Here is a 15905-nt window from a genome sequence, read left to right as displayed (position 1 = left end):
CCTCTGTGAGGGCGGTCGGGGAGGCAATGACCTATAGTCGGAAATGATGCTTGTGGGTTGTACGGGGCAACATGGCGGCGCGGGCAGTGCTGGCGCGGCCCTGGCGGACACTGAGGCCCGGTGCGTTCCTTTACTTTATTCCTTTAGAGCGAGGTGGCTGTGGGGAGAGAAGTTGCGAGCTAGTCTCTCCTGCTGTGCTGCCGCTAACCGTCACTCTTTTATCCCTTACAGCGGCGTTGTGGGTGCGGCCGCACCGCCTGCAGCATGAGCAGTTGCCCCAGCAGTCCGACCAGGTGAGGTAGCCCCCTGAACTCCGCGTCATCTGCCTGCGCCTCGGCCACTGCCGCCCTCGCCGGGGGGGGCTCAGGTCGGGCAGTGGAGGTGTCCGAAAGCGCCTTGGTCTTTGCTTAACTTGGGCTCCTAAGGAGCCCCCCTGAGCTCAAGTAACTCGGGCTTCTAAAAGAAAATCAACTCTGAATTCAGTTACTTGAGGTGTTACAGAGCAGGGCCCCAGTGCTGAGGGAAGCCACCAGGTATTCCAAGTGAAGGTGCCGTTGAGCTATAGCCCAGGATCTTAACTGTGGTTATGTAAATCAGCTGTCTGAGTAACACAGACATGGAGCAAAATGTTTGGCAGAACTGATTTCTTGCATGTAGCTGAGAAATAAGGGCATGTAGTGATAGGACAAGGGAGAATGGCTTTAAACTGGCAGGAGAGATTTAAATTGCATATTAGGAAAAAATGCTTTATTGTAAGTGTGGTGAGGCACTGGCACAGGGTGCCCAGAGAAGCTGTGGCTGCCCCATCCCTGGCAGTGCTCAAGGCCAGGTTGGACAGGGCTTTGAGCAGCCTCGGCTAGTGGAAGGTGTCTCTGTCCATGGCAGGGGGGTTAGAACTGGATGAGCTTTAAGGTCCCTTCCCACCCAAACCATTCCCTGAAACAGACTAAAGAATTTATTGTATGTGGTTATGTCATAAAAAAGTGTTGTCCTGTACAAGCAAAAACTTTTAAAGATACTGTTTCTCTGCCCAATCCTGTCTTCGCCTGCGTTTTTTTTTTTTTTTTTTTTGTTTCTCATATCTTGTTCTGCAGCTTGATGAGCCATTCAGGGCTTAGTAAATATTTGAGAATCAATCTGTTAAAGTGTGTGAACAGACAGGAGCTCCCTCAGGCCATTTGCTTTGAATTTATATTTAGAAAAGTCTCTTCAGACTTACCAGGCAGAACTACCTTACTACCAGCTTCCGTAGATATTACTTCTAAAGTAAAGGGTGTAAGCACTATCTTATTAATTAGAATAGAATAGTTAGTTAGGGTTGGAAAGGACCTTAAGATCATCTAGTTCCATCTCCCCTGCCATGGGCAGGGATACCTCACACTAAACCATGTCACCCAAGGCTCTGCCCAACCTGGCCTTGAACACTGCCAGGGATGGAGCATTCACAATTTGCCCAAGGCAACCCATTCCAGTGCCTCACCACCCTAATTAATTGGCTTGTTACATTATTACTAATATATGAAAGGCTGTGTAGCTGTGTAAAGCCTTTTAGATTGCTAGATTTCAATCACTGTGTTAAGAGAAATAGAGATAAGTTACTGAAAAACTTCACTGATGCACTAAATACCTCTTGCTTTCAAGGCATGTTTTGCCCAAAGAATAAAAATACCAAATACTTCTTAGTTTCTTGTGAAGCTTACAGGTGTTAATAAGTCTCTTAATTTCAGCCCATACAAATGGAGAATCCTTATAAAGAGCCTCCAAAAAGATGTGTTTTATGTGGGATAAATGTGGACTACAAGAATGTGCAGGTGAGTTAAAAAATTCCTGGTTTTAAATGATGGCAACTGGTTTACTAATTTTTAAGTGTGTGTAGGAAGTCTACCAGGACAAAAAAGTAAGAATTTATTCATATGTGTAGGGGTTTAAAACTTAAGAGCAAGAATGTGTGCAGATAGTGGTCAAATAATGTAGTTGTGCTGAACTGTTCAATCTACTAGACCTGTGCGCTGGTGTTAAAACTATATTTATCAAATAATCCTTGGTTCTAATACCACTTAAAAGCTGTGGCATAGAAAATACTGTAGCTCTAAATTATACTTTTTCTTGTCTGTAGTTTAAGAACATCAAAAAAAGAAAACCAGAATGCAAGTAATAAACTAAAGCTGTCTTAAAGTTTTTAAACTGACTTTGGATTTCTTCATTTTAAGTAGCTTCTTTCCCAGTTTGTTTCTCCGCATACTGGCCGCATTTATGGCAGGCATATAACAGGTATGTGAAATATTAAATCACTAAATACTAATGTTAATGTGTTTGTGAGTCAGAGTAACTGTATATTGGTTATCTTTCCAGAAGTTACTACCAACTCCATCCATTCTGTACAAGTATTCCTCTGACTTAGTAGCCTGCTTCAAGGAATGAAATTAGTCCTTAATTACATGCATTTCATATTTAATAGTATAAGCTCACATGCATTTGTCTAGGAAGACTTAGGCAAAGCTAGAGGGAATTGCCAGTAATATCCCTTTCACCCTTTAAGCTAATGGCTTGGTGGTTGTTGATTTAAGAGGCTGACAATGATTCATCTCTTTAGGCTTGTGCAACAAGAAGCAGAAAGAAATCACGAAAGCCATTAAAAGAGCTCAAGTAATTGGTAAGTATGACTATATCTTTGAGTTTTCTCAGTCAGGCTTACTTTTCTATTAAGAAAAACCTCCATCTTATCTTTTTACAGGATTTATGCCAGTTATGTTTAAGAACCCAGCATTTCTCACAGACCCCAAGATATGTAATATTAAGTATCCAGAGTAATGCACTGTAAAGAAATAAACAATAAAACTACTTTTCATGATCATATGTTTGTTTACTGGAAATGCTGTTGGCTAGTACAATGCATTGCTGACTGAAGGGTGGATGTCAGGTTTTTGGTGTTTTTTTGGTGTTTTGTGGGTTTTTTTTTGTTGTTGTTGTTGTTGTTTTCTTTTTTTCTTTTCGTTTGTTTGGTTTTTTGCTTGGTTTTTTATGAAGTACCACGTCTCTAAAATATGTCAGAAGTATAGAAGATGAAAGCAACAACAAAAATTGGCAGCTGCATGGACCGCTTCCTCCACTTACAAGCCTTGCTAAAGTTCAGGTGGCTGTTCTTTCCCTTTTAGGATTGGAAAGGGGAGGAATAAACAAGTACTAGATACCTAAAGAGAGATGAAAGTTGTTAAATTGTGACAGTTTATGCAAAGAGAATTCTGGTAAGCATGTTACCACTTCTCCAGCAGCAACTTCAAGTTGTATTTCTCTGAGGCAGTATGTGATAGGGTTATATGACTACTAATATACTGCTACTATAGTCTTTAAACCCTGAGAGAATACAGATCTAGCCCTGTAAGGCAAAATGAGGGAATGTCATCTGGACTTGTCTCTGTGCCAAACAGGATTCATCCATTGGAGTTAAAAAAAAACCCAAAACTGTTTTGCAAAAATGCACTATGTTACTTTCATCCCTGCAGTACTATAAATTGATACGTCACTTGAGTATGCTGGCAGTAGCTCTTGGTGGAAGGTCTGGATCTGGACAAATCTTTAATGGATCAGAAAGTAGGAGAGTGTGGGTATTCATTTGTGTCCTTCTTTTCAAATGAATCCTCATCTGTTCCAGTACTACTCAGTGTAAGCTTCCTTTCCTGGTCACTGTCCTCTTGGTCTTGAAGTAATTTTTGGTGAAGCTGCAGTGATCTGGATTTCTTGAATGACTTTGATCCTGTTGTGGTCCATCTGACTTTACGCTTGGTTAAGTGTTTTGTTTCAGCTTCAGTGACATCTTTTTCCTCTACCATGAGAGTTAGTTTGTCCTTGACATTAATGTTATGGTCAGTGTTACAGCAGTTCTTTGGTATATGCTTGCCTTTCAAGGAAACAATACATGCCTGAAGTCCAGAATTGGGGAAAAAAGTTTGCAGTGCCTGACAAAGGAGAACATTCTCCTTTGGCTCTCCTGCGTAGTCTGTGACTTCTGGAAAAAAAGAAAGTACTAGAGTTGCAGTCCCTCTTGTACATTACTGCCACTACTGTTTTGGCTGCCTCAAGATCAGAATTGGCTTCTGCCAACTGAATCAATTTTGGAAGTCTTACTGAGACTGGCGTCACATTTATTTAACTTACCTGAACAAGTCTGTTGCTTTTTCTTCTTGATTTCTTCTTTTAATTGGCTCACCTCTGCTAAGAGTTTCTCTACAGATCGTTCACTGACTTCTACTGTAGAGCATATTTTCTGCAAGGAAAAGAGCATTCAGTGGGATTAACAGTATTCACAGAAGCTGAATTTCACCTTGTTGCAATACCCTTAAAAGTACTTGCAAGTTGGACACAAAGTAGTGAAAAGCTTAAGTAATGAGGCAGATTCTAGAGGTAACTTAAACCTTGTGTTGAATGAGGTGCAAGATACTTTATTTGTTCCATCTAAGCAAAGGAGATGTAACAAACCACAGGTAGTAGTCCTTCAAAATAATGCTACTGTGAGAATTTAGTGGGCTTGAGGATTTGTCAGTATACTTTTTGATCAAGTGTAAACTGAACTCTTCAGCTCTGAGAACCTGATGTACAGCTCTTAATAGCAAATGCAACTCCCTGATCTTTCAAAGACAGCTTTAGTTCTTTAGTGAAAGATGGCATACCCTTTGCTTATTTTTGTAGTACTGCTGAAAGTAATGGTATTGGCAGATGTGCCTGACTTACCTTCAGTTCCTCCTGCAAGGTGGCATACATCTCATTTATCTTATGAACCTCTTGTAAGGATCCGTCTTCATGAAAGAATTCTGACCTGTAGACCAAGATGATAATTGTGTAATTGCAAGTTAATGATCTCAGTGCTTGCTTAGTAGGAGATACAATATATAAAGAAGCTTTCTGAGCTTCAACAGTAGGTGCCGATGTTGAGACAGACAGCTCTCATGACAAAGTATGGGACTGAACCAAGTACCTTAGAAAGGTAAACAGTTGCAGGAAACAGGTAAAAAAAGTGAGCAGGGTATGGCTATAGCATTTGCAAAAGCCCTTAAAAAAATACTTTCATAGGAAGATAACTATACTTAACTGAAAGCTACAGCTATCAATGAATAAGGTATATATGGTACCTGTGTTGTCTCACTGCTCTCACAAACCCTGACGATACACAGGAGCCAGATACTGTTCTGTAACCTTGCTGTTCTGCCATACCCAAGTTGGTAACCACCAAAGGAACTTTCTGGAAAAGACTTAAAAAGCAGAAGTAGAAAAACATGATTTATTAAACATCCAGAGGCCTCTCTGATAAAGTTTCTTGACCATTAAGCATCCTGGATAGTTTTACAGTGTAGTCAGTTCTTGCTAAATGCATCAGATAACATGTAGATGACTGCTTATGGCTAAAGGCAGACTGCAAGAGCAGTAAGATCTGAGCGATGCCTCTAGCTTTTTTTTTCCCCATTTCTGTATGAGTCACAGAAATATGATAGTTGCTTGTTACACCCAGCCTAGGGGCAGCAGGTTTCTGAAGAAAACTGCAAGTTACCACCAGTTTAAATATTTCAGTGATATGTGAAGATGAACACCATGCATAGTTGAAGTCCAATACATTAAATTGACCAAGAACATAAATTGATCATTTATGTGCATAAATTGTCTGCCTATTGACACTGGCACTACAAATAGTTATAAAGGAAAATCTCTGAACAGAGCTCCAGGGTAAGATTTTAGCTGGGTTCTAGCAATATAAGGAATAAGATTATTTTATGTATAAGTTTCAAGGGTAAAATAAAGTGTTACCAGTAATTCAGTTGCAATGAAGAAAACAAACTGTGTTAAGTTATAGCATATCTGCACTACTGCTTCATTAAAACGAGAACAAACGAGTTACCCTTCTTGTGGCCGATGTAAGGCATGTTCCAGTCTGTAAGTAGAACAACTTTCTGTCATAACACTAGAGGTTAATAACAGGAATACAAGGCCCTGGTTTGATAGGTGTGACTGTAAATTCTTATGAAGAAGTCTTTCCCGGAATGTCATGGTCTGGTCTGTGTTACGTCTGAATTTGTACCATCCTATTACATTCTGCAGGAAGAAGAAAATTTATTACTGTTGAATAATGCTGCTTCTGTGTGTCACGAAGCAAGTTAAATGATTCAGTACAAAATCACAAATCTGAATTGTTCCATGCTGTGTACATATTCAAACATCTAGTTGCCCTGAAAACCTTAAAACATCTAAGCTGAACTCTAGTATGACAACTTCCCTCTTTCCTTCAAAACCATGTGTTGAACTGGCCTGTTTTCTGAGCTTGTGCTCAAGCTGAAACTCGGCAAACTTTGTTCTGTTGTTTTGCTGTGTGTCTCTTTCCAGCTTGTACTTTCACCTTGAGAAACTTCATTCTGTAGAGAAACCTAACTCTATTTTGATCAAGTGGTGCTTTAACCACTTGAATGAGCTGACTTCAACTGAGCTTAAGCTAGAAATCAGTAGAACACCTTTGGGATGTTTAAACTGTTTACTTGAAAAACAAATAAGAACAAAGTTGTGACGTATATGCAGGCAAACTGTAGTAAAAAATAACCTCATCTGTTTGTTTTAGGGGTAGAAATGATGCAGCTACCTTGACCAGCAGTGTGAGTGACTAGGTATAAAATTTTTTAAAAGGGGGGGGAGGAGGAAGGGAAAGCTTGATTCCAGAGGTGTCCGGAATAGCCCTCAAAATCTGAGTGAGCTCCTTGGTATGGTTTAAGCTTGAAAATAAAATACCTTCTTACAGCCTGATAGTATTTTCTTCAGTGCAAGTTCATTCAGTTCTCCTGCAGAATTATAAAAGCTAGAAGAAAATTAGGACAATTAGAGGAAAAAAGAATGCAACTGCAGAAATAACTATTCCCTAGCAGTCTGGCAGTCCTCTCAATTTAATAGCTTTTTTACCCTGTTAGGCATAAAGATATGCTGACACAGCTTCTCTGATAAGACAGTACAGTTAATTTCATTACTCAAATAGCTATGTAGGTGGTCTTGTACATCCCAGATGCTGTCCTAGCATCAGTGCTACTGGGACACGCTAAAGGTAGCATCTGTGTTCTCTCAAACACAAAATAGTAAGATGCCTTCAATTTGATGTGAAATTTCTTTCTAGTAACATCTGGGTTTCTTAATTTTCATACAGATTTGAGGAGGAGACTGTTGTGATTCCGCTCTTACAAGGGTGTAAACCTGCCCTGCTGGTATCTAAGTAACTAGTCCATGGCTCTAACAAGTGTTTTGTTTTCTGACCCATTTAAAAGCCTCTGGCTGATACTCTCTTTTTTTTTATTTATTTTTTTTTTAATGGTGACACATTGGGATGTATGGTTTTTGAAAAGCCATGCATTTTATTTTTTTTTTATGTTGACATTATTGTGTAGTTTAGATGGTATCATAACTCACCAGAAGGTAGAGAATGCCATATCTCTTTCTGTATGCAGAGACAAACACCAAAAAAGGGCATGATAGACCAGAACAGGAATAACATAAGGCATTTCAAGAGGTTGATATGGCTACTGTAGTTACAGCCAGGTGATTTTCTCAGTAATGTAATACAAGTTTAAATCTTGAAGAGTTCAAGTTGGAGTTAATTTAAAATTTTTCATATCTGCTCATTTGTCTTACCTGAACAACTGGTAGCATGGAATATGCTTCTGTATGTCTGGAAAGAGAAGGTAATATTACTCTGGGTTCATCAGTTCAAGATGTGTATTCTTCTATATAGTATGATCAGAATTAAACTGGTAGAAGACAAAGAATTCTGTGTAATTTCTTAAAATCAAATACTTTGGCATCTGATTAAATGAAGTTAAGAAAGGAAATATTTAAAAATATTCTAATTTTTCAAATGTAAAAGGAACCACTTATGAACTATCTTTAATACATTTTATGTGAAGAATCAAATTGTGCAGTTTATTTTCCCCTTTGTTCTGTCCAGTACAGGAATAGTATGTAATATGAAATATTTCACTTGAGTTACTCTGTAGCAAGGCATGGATGCTGTTAGTGAGATGAGGCTGGAGCACAGAAAACTGTAGTGTAAATGGTGAGAACTGGAAGACTGATTACCAGAAGGAAAAACACTAAGTGATCTAATGGCATGATAAATCCTTTCCTTCACCTAAATTCACCACTTTCATTTTCACCTCTAACCTGGTAAGATACTTGGCAAAGGAGCTATTAAAGGAACTAAGAGCTAATATTTTTGTTGTTATATTTTCTACAGTAAAATTGGTTTGGTGCTTTTTGGGTGGGTGGGTTTTGTTATTTTTTTACTGTGCAATTAAAATATTACAAAATAATCCCTTTGGTGTTTTTCTGGGTTTTGGGATTTTTTGTTTTTGTTTTTTTTATCCACATGGATCCCAGGCTCTAGCAGTTTTGATCACTAAGATGTTGATTGCCCTAATTGAAAACTGTAAGCAGTCGCATATTGTGTGAAACCAAGCATGGTATTAAAAATGTGGACAGACTGACCGATCGTATACACAACTTCGACATCATCCATTTGTGAGTCAGTAATGCTGTTCTTGGCTTCACCTTTCACATCTCCAAGGAGAAAACCTTCCTTTATAGGAGAAGAGAAAAAAAAGTTCACATTAACAGCACCATTGAGCAGGACTTTGTCTAATGTTAACAGCATATGTGCTGTCTTCAGGAGAGGAAAATAAGCTGTCAAGATGAACAGTTTTTCTTAGATTCTCTCGCATTTTTCAGTATCCGCTCCTGTTTAAGGAAGAAAAAGGCAGGAATGTGCACTCGGCTGTTTCCCATCCCTCTTGTTTTCACTCGCAAGTGAACAGTTTGGGGCTGTCCAGGCGATGCCCAGCTCCGAGGCTTAGGCCAGGCAGCCCGACCAGCGGTCCGGCCAGCCCTCGGCAGGCACCCCAGCAGCGGTCGTTTGGAAACAGCCACGCTTTCCCGCCATTGTCGGCACGGAAGGCAAGCTCCCCGGCAGCCGGGTGCGCCGGCGAAGGAGGACGCTGCAACACGGGCCCAGCACAGCAAGCTGCGAGGCCCTGCATGTTCGCGGGGCCCTCCCAGCACCAGCGCCCAAGCCGGCGGCAGCGCGCCCGCCCCACGGGGCCGGCAGAACCCGGCGGCGGGCCCTCCTTCCGCTCCCCCCGCCCGCGATGTCCGCCCCGCCCCGCCCTGTCCCCTCCCGCCTCTCCCGACAGAGGTGGCCCCGGCACCCACCGTGTCCGAGTCGGTGCTGAGGTGTTGGAAGGCGAGGGCGCCGAAGACGAAGCCCGACAGCAGGGCCGACGTGCTCTCGCCCTCCATGCGCCCGACAATGGCGGGCCGAGCTGCCGCGGCGGGAGCCCCCAGCGGCTGCCGCCGGCAGGGCAGGGCCGGGAGGACACAGGCCGTCCCGTGCGGGTGGCGGAGGTGTGCGGGGCCCGGGCAGCAGGCTGGCCCGGGCCGATCCAGCGGAGGGGCGCGGGCTGGACTCAGCCCTCGTCTCCTCCGTGCCCGCTTCAGCCCTCTTTGAGTGTGCCGTTCCCTTCCCGTCAGCTGCCCGGCGAGGCTCAGTGCAAACCTGCCGTTTCGGTTTGCCTTGAATGGCGTAATTCTGAAGTCTGCGTTCCTGTTTTGTTTTTACCGGGTTTGCTCTGTTTGCTCAGGTTTAGGAAGGCTGCTCAGTCGCCCTGCAGTCTCATGGGTGGCTTCTGGAGGGAAGGACTGCAGATGCAGCAGCAAGGGCTTGTTCCTGAGGGCAAGGTGAGGTGACTCGGCCTCAGCAGGGCCTGCCTGGTCACCTGCCTGCAAGCCTCAGGACATGATACGTCTCTGTCCCAAAGTCAGGATCTGAGCTTACCTCAGTGATCCGTACTAAGAGGTTTAGTAAAGCATCAAACCAGCATTTAAACAGAACTGCCTGATCCACGTCACCTGTCTGGGAGAGTGGGTGGAGGGAGCTGGGTTCATGTCTTTGGAGTTGGAGGTTGTGTCATGCCAGCCTGCAATATGAAAAGGCAGGGCGCCAGCTACTGGCACGATCTCTAACAAGGTTGTACCTTTTGAAACAGGACAATGAAGCTGTGAGTATGTCTGGAGGTGCATTGTATGTTTAGGGTTGTGGTGAGAGTCAGCTGGGTTAATAACCTAATAAATGATGATAAGGAAGTAATAAAGGGAGAGATTGAAGTGGTGGTGTGCTTTGAGACGTGAGCAGAGATCTAGTCTAACGGCTCCCTTTCACTTCAGGAGAGCAAATGTTTGATTTCATCCCACACCAGGACTATAGCTAGGCATATTCTTAGCCTTAGACTCTTATTTCCTGACTCTTGAAATAGGATGTGTGCTCTTTTGGTCTTTCAAGAGGTATTCCCATGATTTTGGGATCTCATGGCTGTATTTTCAGGTTGCACATAAAATTGACCTTTTTAGTGCAGTAAGACATCCAGGAGGATCCTGGATTATTTCCTGGATATCTTCCTTTTCCAGGTGATAAGAGAAGCCAATGAGAAAAGGTGCCATGCTGGATCTTGTCCTCACCAACAAGGAGGAGCTGGTGGGGAATGTGGCCATGCAGTGACCATGAGATGGTGGAGTTCAAGATCCTTAGGGTGGAGAGGAGCATGCACAGCCAGCTTGCTACCCTCGGCTTCCGGAGAGCTGGCTTTGACCTCTTCAGGGATCTGCTTGGTAGAGTATTGAGGCATAAAGCCTTGGAAGAACAGGGGCTCAAGAAAGCTGGTGACCCTGCCCATGGCAGGGGGATTGGAACTAGGTGATCTTTAAGGTTGCTTCCAACCCAAACAGTTCTGTGGTTCTGTGATCTCTGAATAAGGGGGTAGTGAGTCTCCAGATGATACAGAATGGTGACAAGATTAATGGAAAAGAGCTAGTATGCATTTCTTGCAGTGCAGTCAATGTGATGCTAAACAAATGGGTGATAAGTACAACACAACTAAAGTGGTACATTGCAACAAATGAGTCTGCTATGAGCCACCTTGCTATGGTGGAGGCAACAAGAACGTATGGATAAGGCCAGCTTCCACAGCTGTTTGTGGAGAAAATGGTGAATGCTGCCATCTTTCAGAATTGCCTCAAGTGACCCTGTGCTGTGGTTGCAGTCACTCCTAAGCCAGAGCTGTGAGAAAATTTTACGCATTCAATCAATGCAATAAATGTTGGGCAGGTGCTGACAGATTATTCTACGGCACATAGCATGGATGATACACAAACCATATACAAGATTTATAGTGACAATGTATGAGATACGTACTGGCAGTCATGTCATGCCTACACATCTGATGTGTATCTGTGTACTCTGAGGCAAACATGCAGTGAGAACATGCAGTGGACTTCCCATTTTTGTGACACAAAGATTCAAGCTTACAAAGCTACAGAATATGATAAAAAAGTTTCTTTAATTGTTGCATTTATCTTGTGTGGAAACAATAACACTTGCGTGGTCGGGGCTAAATGTGTTACAGTCATCCTGATAAGTGATACAATACTTAAACGTACTTCTTCAGTGTTTTCCTAGTTCAACTGTTGCTATCCAAAGATAAATCACAAATAGCACGGTCTTTTTGCAGTCAGAATTTAACACAGATCTGTGTAGATGGGTGATCACTGTAGATCAGTGGCATAGATGGGATCTGTGCAGGCCTGAAGAGCAGCAGACATAGATCAGTTAAAGTATGAATGTAGAGAAGGGGGTATTGCACTTTAATGTGTGCAGACGGTGTGCTTTCCATAAATGCATATTGCACCTGACCTTGCTTACCATGCAATAGGTGAGCTTCAAGGTTATTCCGACCTTTTGGAGTGTTTTTCACAAGTGAAGCGTGAACCTCAGTCTTGATATAAATGGAAACAAAACTACCAGAGATGTCACCCTTGATTAGCAATCAGATGTGGAGTTTGCTGAATGTAAGGTTAAAGCATTGAGAAGATATAAGCAAAAACTAAAAGGGCCTTTTTATTTATTTATTTAGTTAGTTTTAAACAGCAGGTAAAAATTTAATTGAAAAGGAAGTATTCTGAATTGTTTTCACGTGTGAGTACACACATCAGAATTACCAGAGTGTAGAATGCTCTGGTCTATTTGAAAGACTTTCCTATCCTGCAAAACATAATGTTGGTACCTCTGAATGTTAAGAGATGCTGAGGAATCAGCCCAGGTTTGCTTCCATGACTTTGTGTCATTGACTTAAAGGGCTTTTCTAAGTAGATCAGTCTGCTTCGCTAGCTTTGTAACATGGCAAAACTTGAATAGAAATACCAGGGAGCCCTACAGCTGAAGGCAAAAGAGCAATTTTAGCAGTATTAGCACATTCAGGTACCTACTGACAATGCTAGGGTGTACTTCTAGATATACTGTGTATATATTTGTGTAAAAAAGGTCAACTGATAGGAGATTGGCCATGATTGATAGTTGTGGAGCCTATTTTCATTTGCCTCAGGTAGAAATACCTCTGTTAACCTGTAGAAGATGTATTGCTTGAACATCAGAAGAGCCTGTGTTGTTGATGTGTCAGTGCTCTTTTGGAACTGTATCTGCTAGGGACATACGATGTTCTGGTGGTCTGATAAGAAAGGCATTACAAGAAAGCAGGCCAGTAGCAGCTGCAAACTCCGTGACATCCCTCCAGGCAGCTTTTGGAGTCACTGGAGTAGCCACTCCTGTTTATACCTGATTTAATCCTTCCATGTAAGGCACTACAGATAGGCAGCAGTCAGTGCTGTGTTTACTTGTCCTTGCAGTGAAAAAATAAATGGGTCATAATTCCAGTTCCCTCAGACACTTGCAAAACATTGCCCAATAAGAAATTAATAGAACGACCTCAAGGATTGAGAACCAAGAGTAGGCAGCTGACACCCACTCCATCTCATTTCCCTAGGAGACCAGGGATATCTTCATTGTTTCAAGTGAATTTCTTATGATCACAGATGTCAATTTGAGATTCGTTAAATTGAAGGGAGCTTTTCTCTTAAATTACTCCTGTGTTACCAGCATCCCTTTCTTCTAAGTTGTTTTTCATTCTTCCAAATGAAGACAGTTTTGCACATTGTCTAGGGACTTTTCCTGACTTATAAGGTAATTCACCATAAAGAATTGCTTGTAGTTATTTGGTAGAAATTTGTCTGCTGTTACTTACTGGATCTTAAAAATGAGCAAAACTACATTCTGTTGTTGCCTGTTTATTTGAATTATTTGCAACACCTTCACATGTCTGGATAAAGTAGCTCTTCCAGCTTCAAAACAGACATGATTACAACAGGCTGGCTATGGGTAAGAGGGATAAATGCGAGAAGGGTAGAGGAATGACATGCAGAAGCTCTGTTTAGTTGGTGGATGGCAGAGCTAAATCTTAAAGGAGTTACTGTGCTGAGGAATTTCATGTAGTGCCATCACAGACTATTTATTCAGTCAATGTTGGATGCATGTCTATCCATACTGGAATATGACAAACATGTAAATTTCAGTGGTTCTTTTGAAATAATAAAATAATAAAAGAAATAAATCAGTGATTGTGATGGGAGCATAATAAGCTATGCCAACTTTCTGACTGGAAAAGAGGAAGCAGTGTTATGAACTGCCTGGAGAAATAATGAATTTCCTTTCTTCTTCACGTTGTGAGCAAGTGCATCAGCTTCATACAGGGCAGAGATACATTTCAAGCCCAGATTTACTTCTTATAGCAATCCCGAGTGCTTTGGAGTTAAGATGTAGGCCTGCTTTGACCATTGTGTCTCAGTTGTTTCCATGCTCATGATACCAAGAGCAGAAAGATGTTTTATAAGCTTTGCCAGCTACTTTTGGCAGAAAATTAACCAAGACTGAACTCCTGGAGTGCTGCTGGAGTGGCAGCGAACGTGACTTTGTAAGGGTTAGACATGCAGTGCGAATGGTAATGTGACACAGGATGGAAAACAGTTCTCCCTCATACAGGAGAGGAACCTCTCCTTCCTCCCCCCAGGATACAGAAGGCTGTTCTTCCTTCTCACCTTATAACAAATATCCCTCTTTTGTGTGCGTAGGCTCATTGCTGAGGTATCTCATTAGCACAGTCACTACGCCTCCCTGGGGTGCTCCACTTCACCCACCTTTCCTGCCTCAAATCAGGTCCCAGAAACTACCTCCACCCTCCCGCCTACAAAGTTTTTAGTGCCCAGCTGACACACATACCAGTCCCCTGTGCCGAGGCTGAAGGCAGCTCTTCAGAGATGTGCTGCCTTATGCCAAAGGGTCAACACCCACTTACTCAGCTTTCTACTGTATGCCACCCTAAGGAACATGTGTTAGCAGGGCAGGCTGCTCGAGGAAGAGACCGGAAATGAGAATGTAAGGAATGTTAGCTAAACACAAATGGGTGAGTAAAGTTGCTTCACAATGAAACGTTGTTCCTTGATAAACCTAGGACTACAGCCGTTTGGTGAGGCAGGTGAGGAATAGTGGGTAATGGTGTTCCTGGCAGCAGCAGTGTAATGGGAGAGAGGTGCTTGCAGTTGCCATTGAGAAAAAAGCAATGGGAAGGCAGAAAGAATTAAAAATCAAACCCGTGAGGTTTTGTAGAACATACAGAAGGCTCAGAAACAGGTCAGCAACAGGAGGGAAGGTAAAGTAGGCAATGAAACAAAGATGCAAAAGAAAAGTCAGATTGCTGAAGAAGATGTGTAGTTACAGAGACCTGAGGGATGACATTCAGCAGCAAATCTGAAGGTACAAAAGCTACTTGACTCATTATGTGGCACAAGAAGCAAGTCATGGTATCATGTGAGCTTGCAACATGTCAAGAGCCTGCTTTTTGGTGCCTGGATACATGGTGTAAACTAGAGGATTTAGTGGTGGTGCAGCTCACTCTGCTATCTGCGCTTCTGTTACTGACTGGAGAGTATTGGGTACTTTTTCTACAGAGGATCTTTGTGTCTGCTTTCATTTCTCAGGAATCCAGTGTGTGTGTACTGGGGCTGCTCCACAACACAAACCAAACAATGGTATGGGGATATTTGGAAAGGACAGCCCTGGCTTTAGACAGACATGCTAATGTAAGCATGTGCAAAGGTAAGTTATTTCATGGACCTTCCGTAGGCTATCACATGGATCTTTCATGGATCTTTCGTAGCATATCACAATCTTGGAAGTTATGCCCTAAATGCTCTTGCCACCAAGGTTAGTTAATTTATTCTGTGATAAGGTGGTAAATGAGCAGCTGGTTGGCTCCTCTTACGTTCCAGAGATATTTATTCACCTTTGTTTCTTCTGTGATGCATACGAAAAGGCACGATAGGGGTTGGTGTAATTGGCTGAACTGTGTCTCCTAAAAAAGTACTGAATTAAATTATTGGCATTTTATAAGATAGAAGGAGACACCTACTTATCTATTGTATTTGAATTATGTAATCAAATACATATAAAGGTGGGTGACTTGTTACTTCACCACAGTGCATTTTGTAACCCTGTAATACAGTTTGGCTAATTTCTTGTAGAGCAGTGGAGGGAACAGGTTTTATTGTATTGTCAGTTCCTGCCTGATGAAATTTGCAACATGATTACACAGGTGTTATTAAAATAAAATAGTTAATTTAAATATTAAAATGAAATTAAAAAGCCTGACTTGCACCTCAAGCTTCAGTTTGGTTCCTTTGGTCAAATACCAAAATGAGGCAGCTATTTTGCCATGAAGTAGAAAGTCTGACTAAATAAGTCACTGATTTGAGCAAATGTCAGTTTGAGAAGTGTTTCATGTATATTGAATGAGTTTTAGAAGAGAAGATTTTAGGCAGTCTGAAAGCAACACCTACTTAATTCTGTATTGTAATTCACTGGAAAGACACCTTGTGAAAGCTAGTTGACACATTGACAGGTTACTTTATTGGCAGTATCTTATTACTTAGCATATAATATTACTTACCATGGT

General features: G+C 41.9%; 2 protein-coding genes across 2 annotated transcripts; one reads left to right on the top strand and one right to left on the bottom strand.

Annotated features, from left to right (window-relative positions):
* Positions 1 to 9: 9 nt before the first annotated feature.
* MRPS18C (mitochondrial ribosomal protein S18C) lies at positions 10 to 2854 on the top strand. Its single transcript, XM_065688690.1, has 6 exons — positions 10 to 120; positions 232 to 293; positions 1728 to 1811; positions 2214 to 2271; positions 2594 to 2653; positions 2735 to 2854. The coding sequence occupies exons 1-6, from the start codon at positions 72 to 74 to the stop codon at positions 2809 to 2811; spliced, it is 390 nt and encodes a 129-aa protein (XP_065544762.1). The 5' UTR covers positions 10 to 71; the 3' UTR covers positions 2812 to 2854.
* Positions 2843 to 9514, bottom strand: ABRAXAS1 (abraxas 1, BRCA1 A complex subunit). The gene is made up of 9 exons (XM_065688677.1): positions 9226 to 9514; positions 8506 to 8596; positions 7654 to 7690; positions 6766 to 6832; positions 5888 to 6081; positions 5127 to 5246; positions 4729 to 4813; positions 4156 to 4264; positions 2843 to 4006 (listed from the first exon to the last, which is right to left on the bottom strand). The coding sequence occupies exons 1-9, from the start codon at positions 9310 to 9312 to the stop codon at positions 3585 to 3587; spliced, it is 1212 nt and encodes a 403-aa protein (XP_065544749.1). The 5' UTR covers positions 9313 to 9514; the 3' UTR covers positions 2843 to 3584.
* Between the last annotated feature and the right edge of the window lie 6391 nt (positions 9515 to 15905).

Source organism: Lathamus discolor, chromosome 1 (assembly GCF_037157495.1).
Source record: "Lathamus discolor isolate bLatDis1 chromosome 1, bLatDis1.hap1, whole genome shotgun sequence".
NCBI lineage: Eukaryota > Metazoa > Chordata > Aves > Psittaciformes > Psittacidae > Lathamus > Lathamus discolor.
This window is presented reverse-complemented; position numbering and strand designations above follow the sequence as displayed.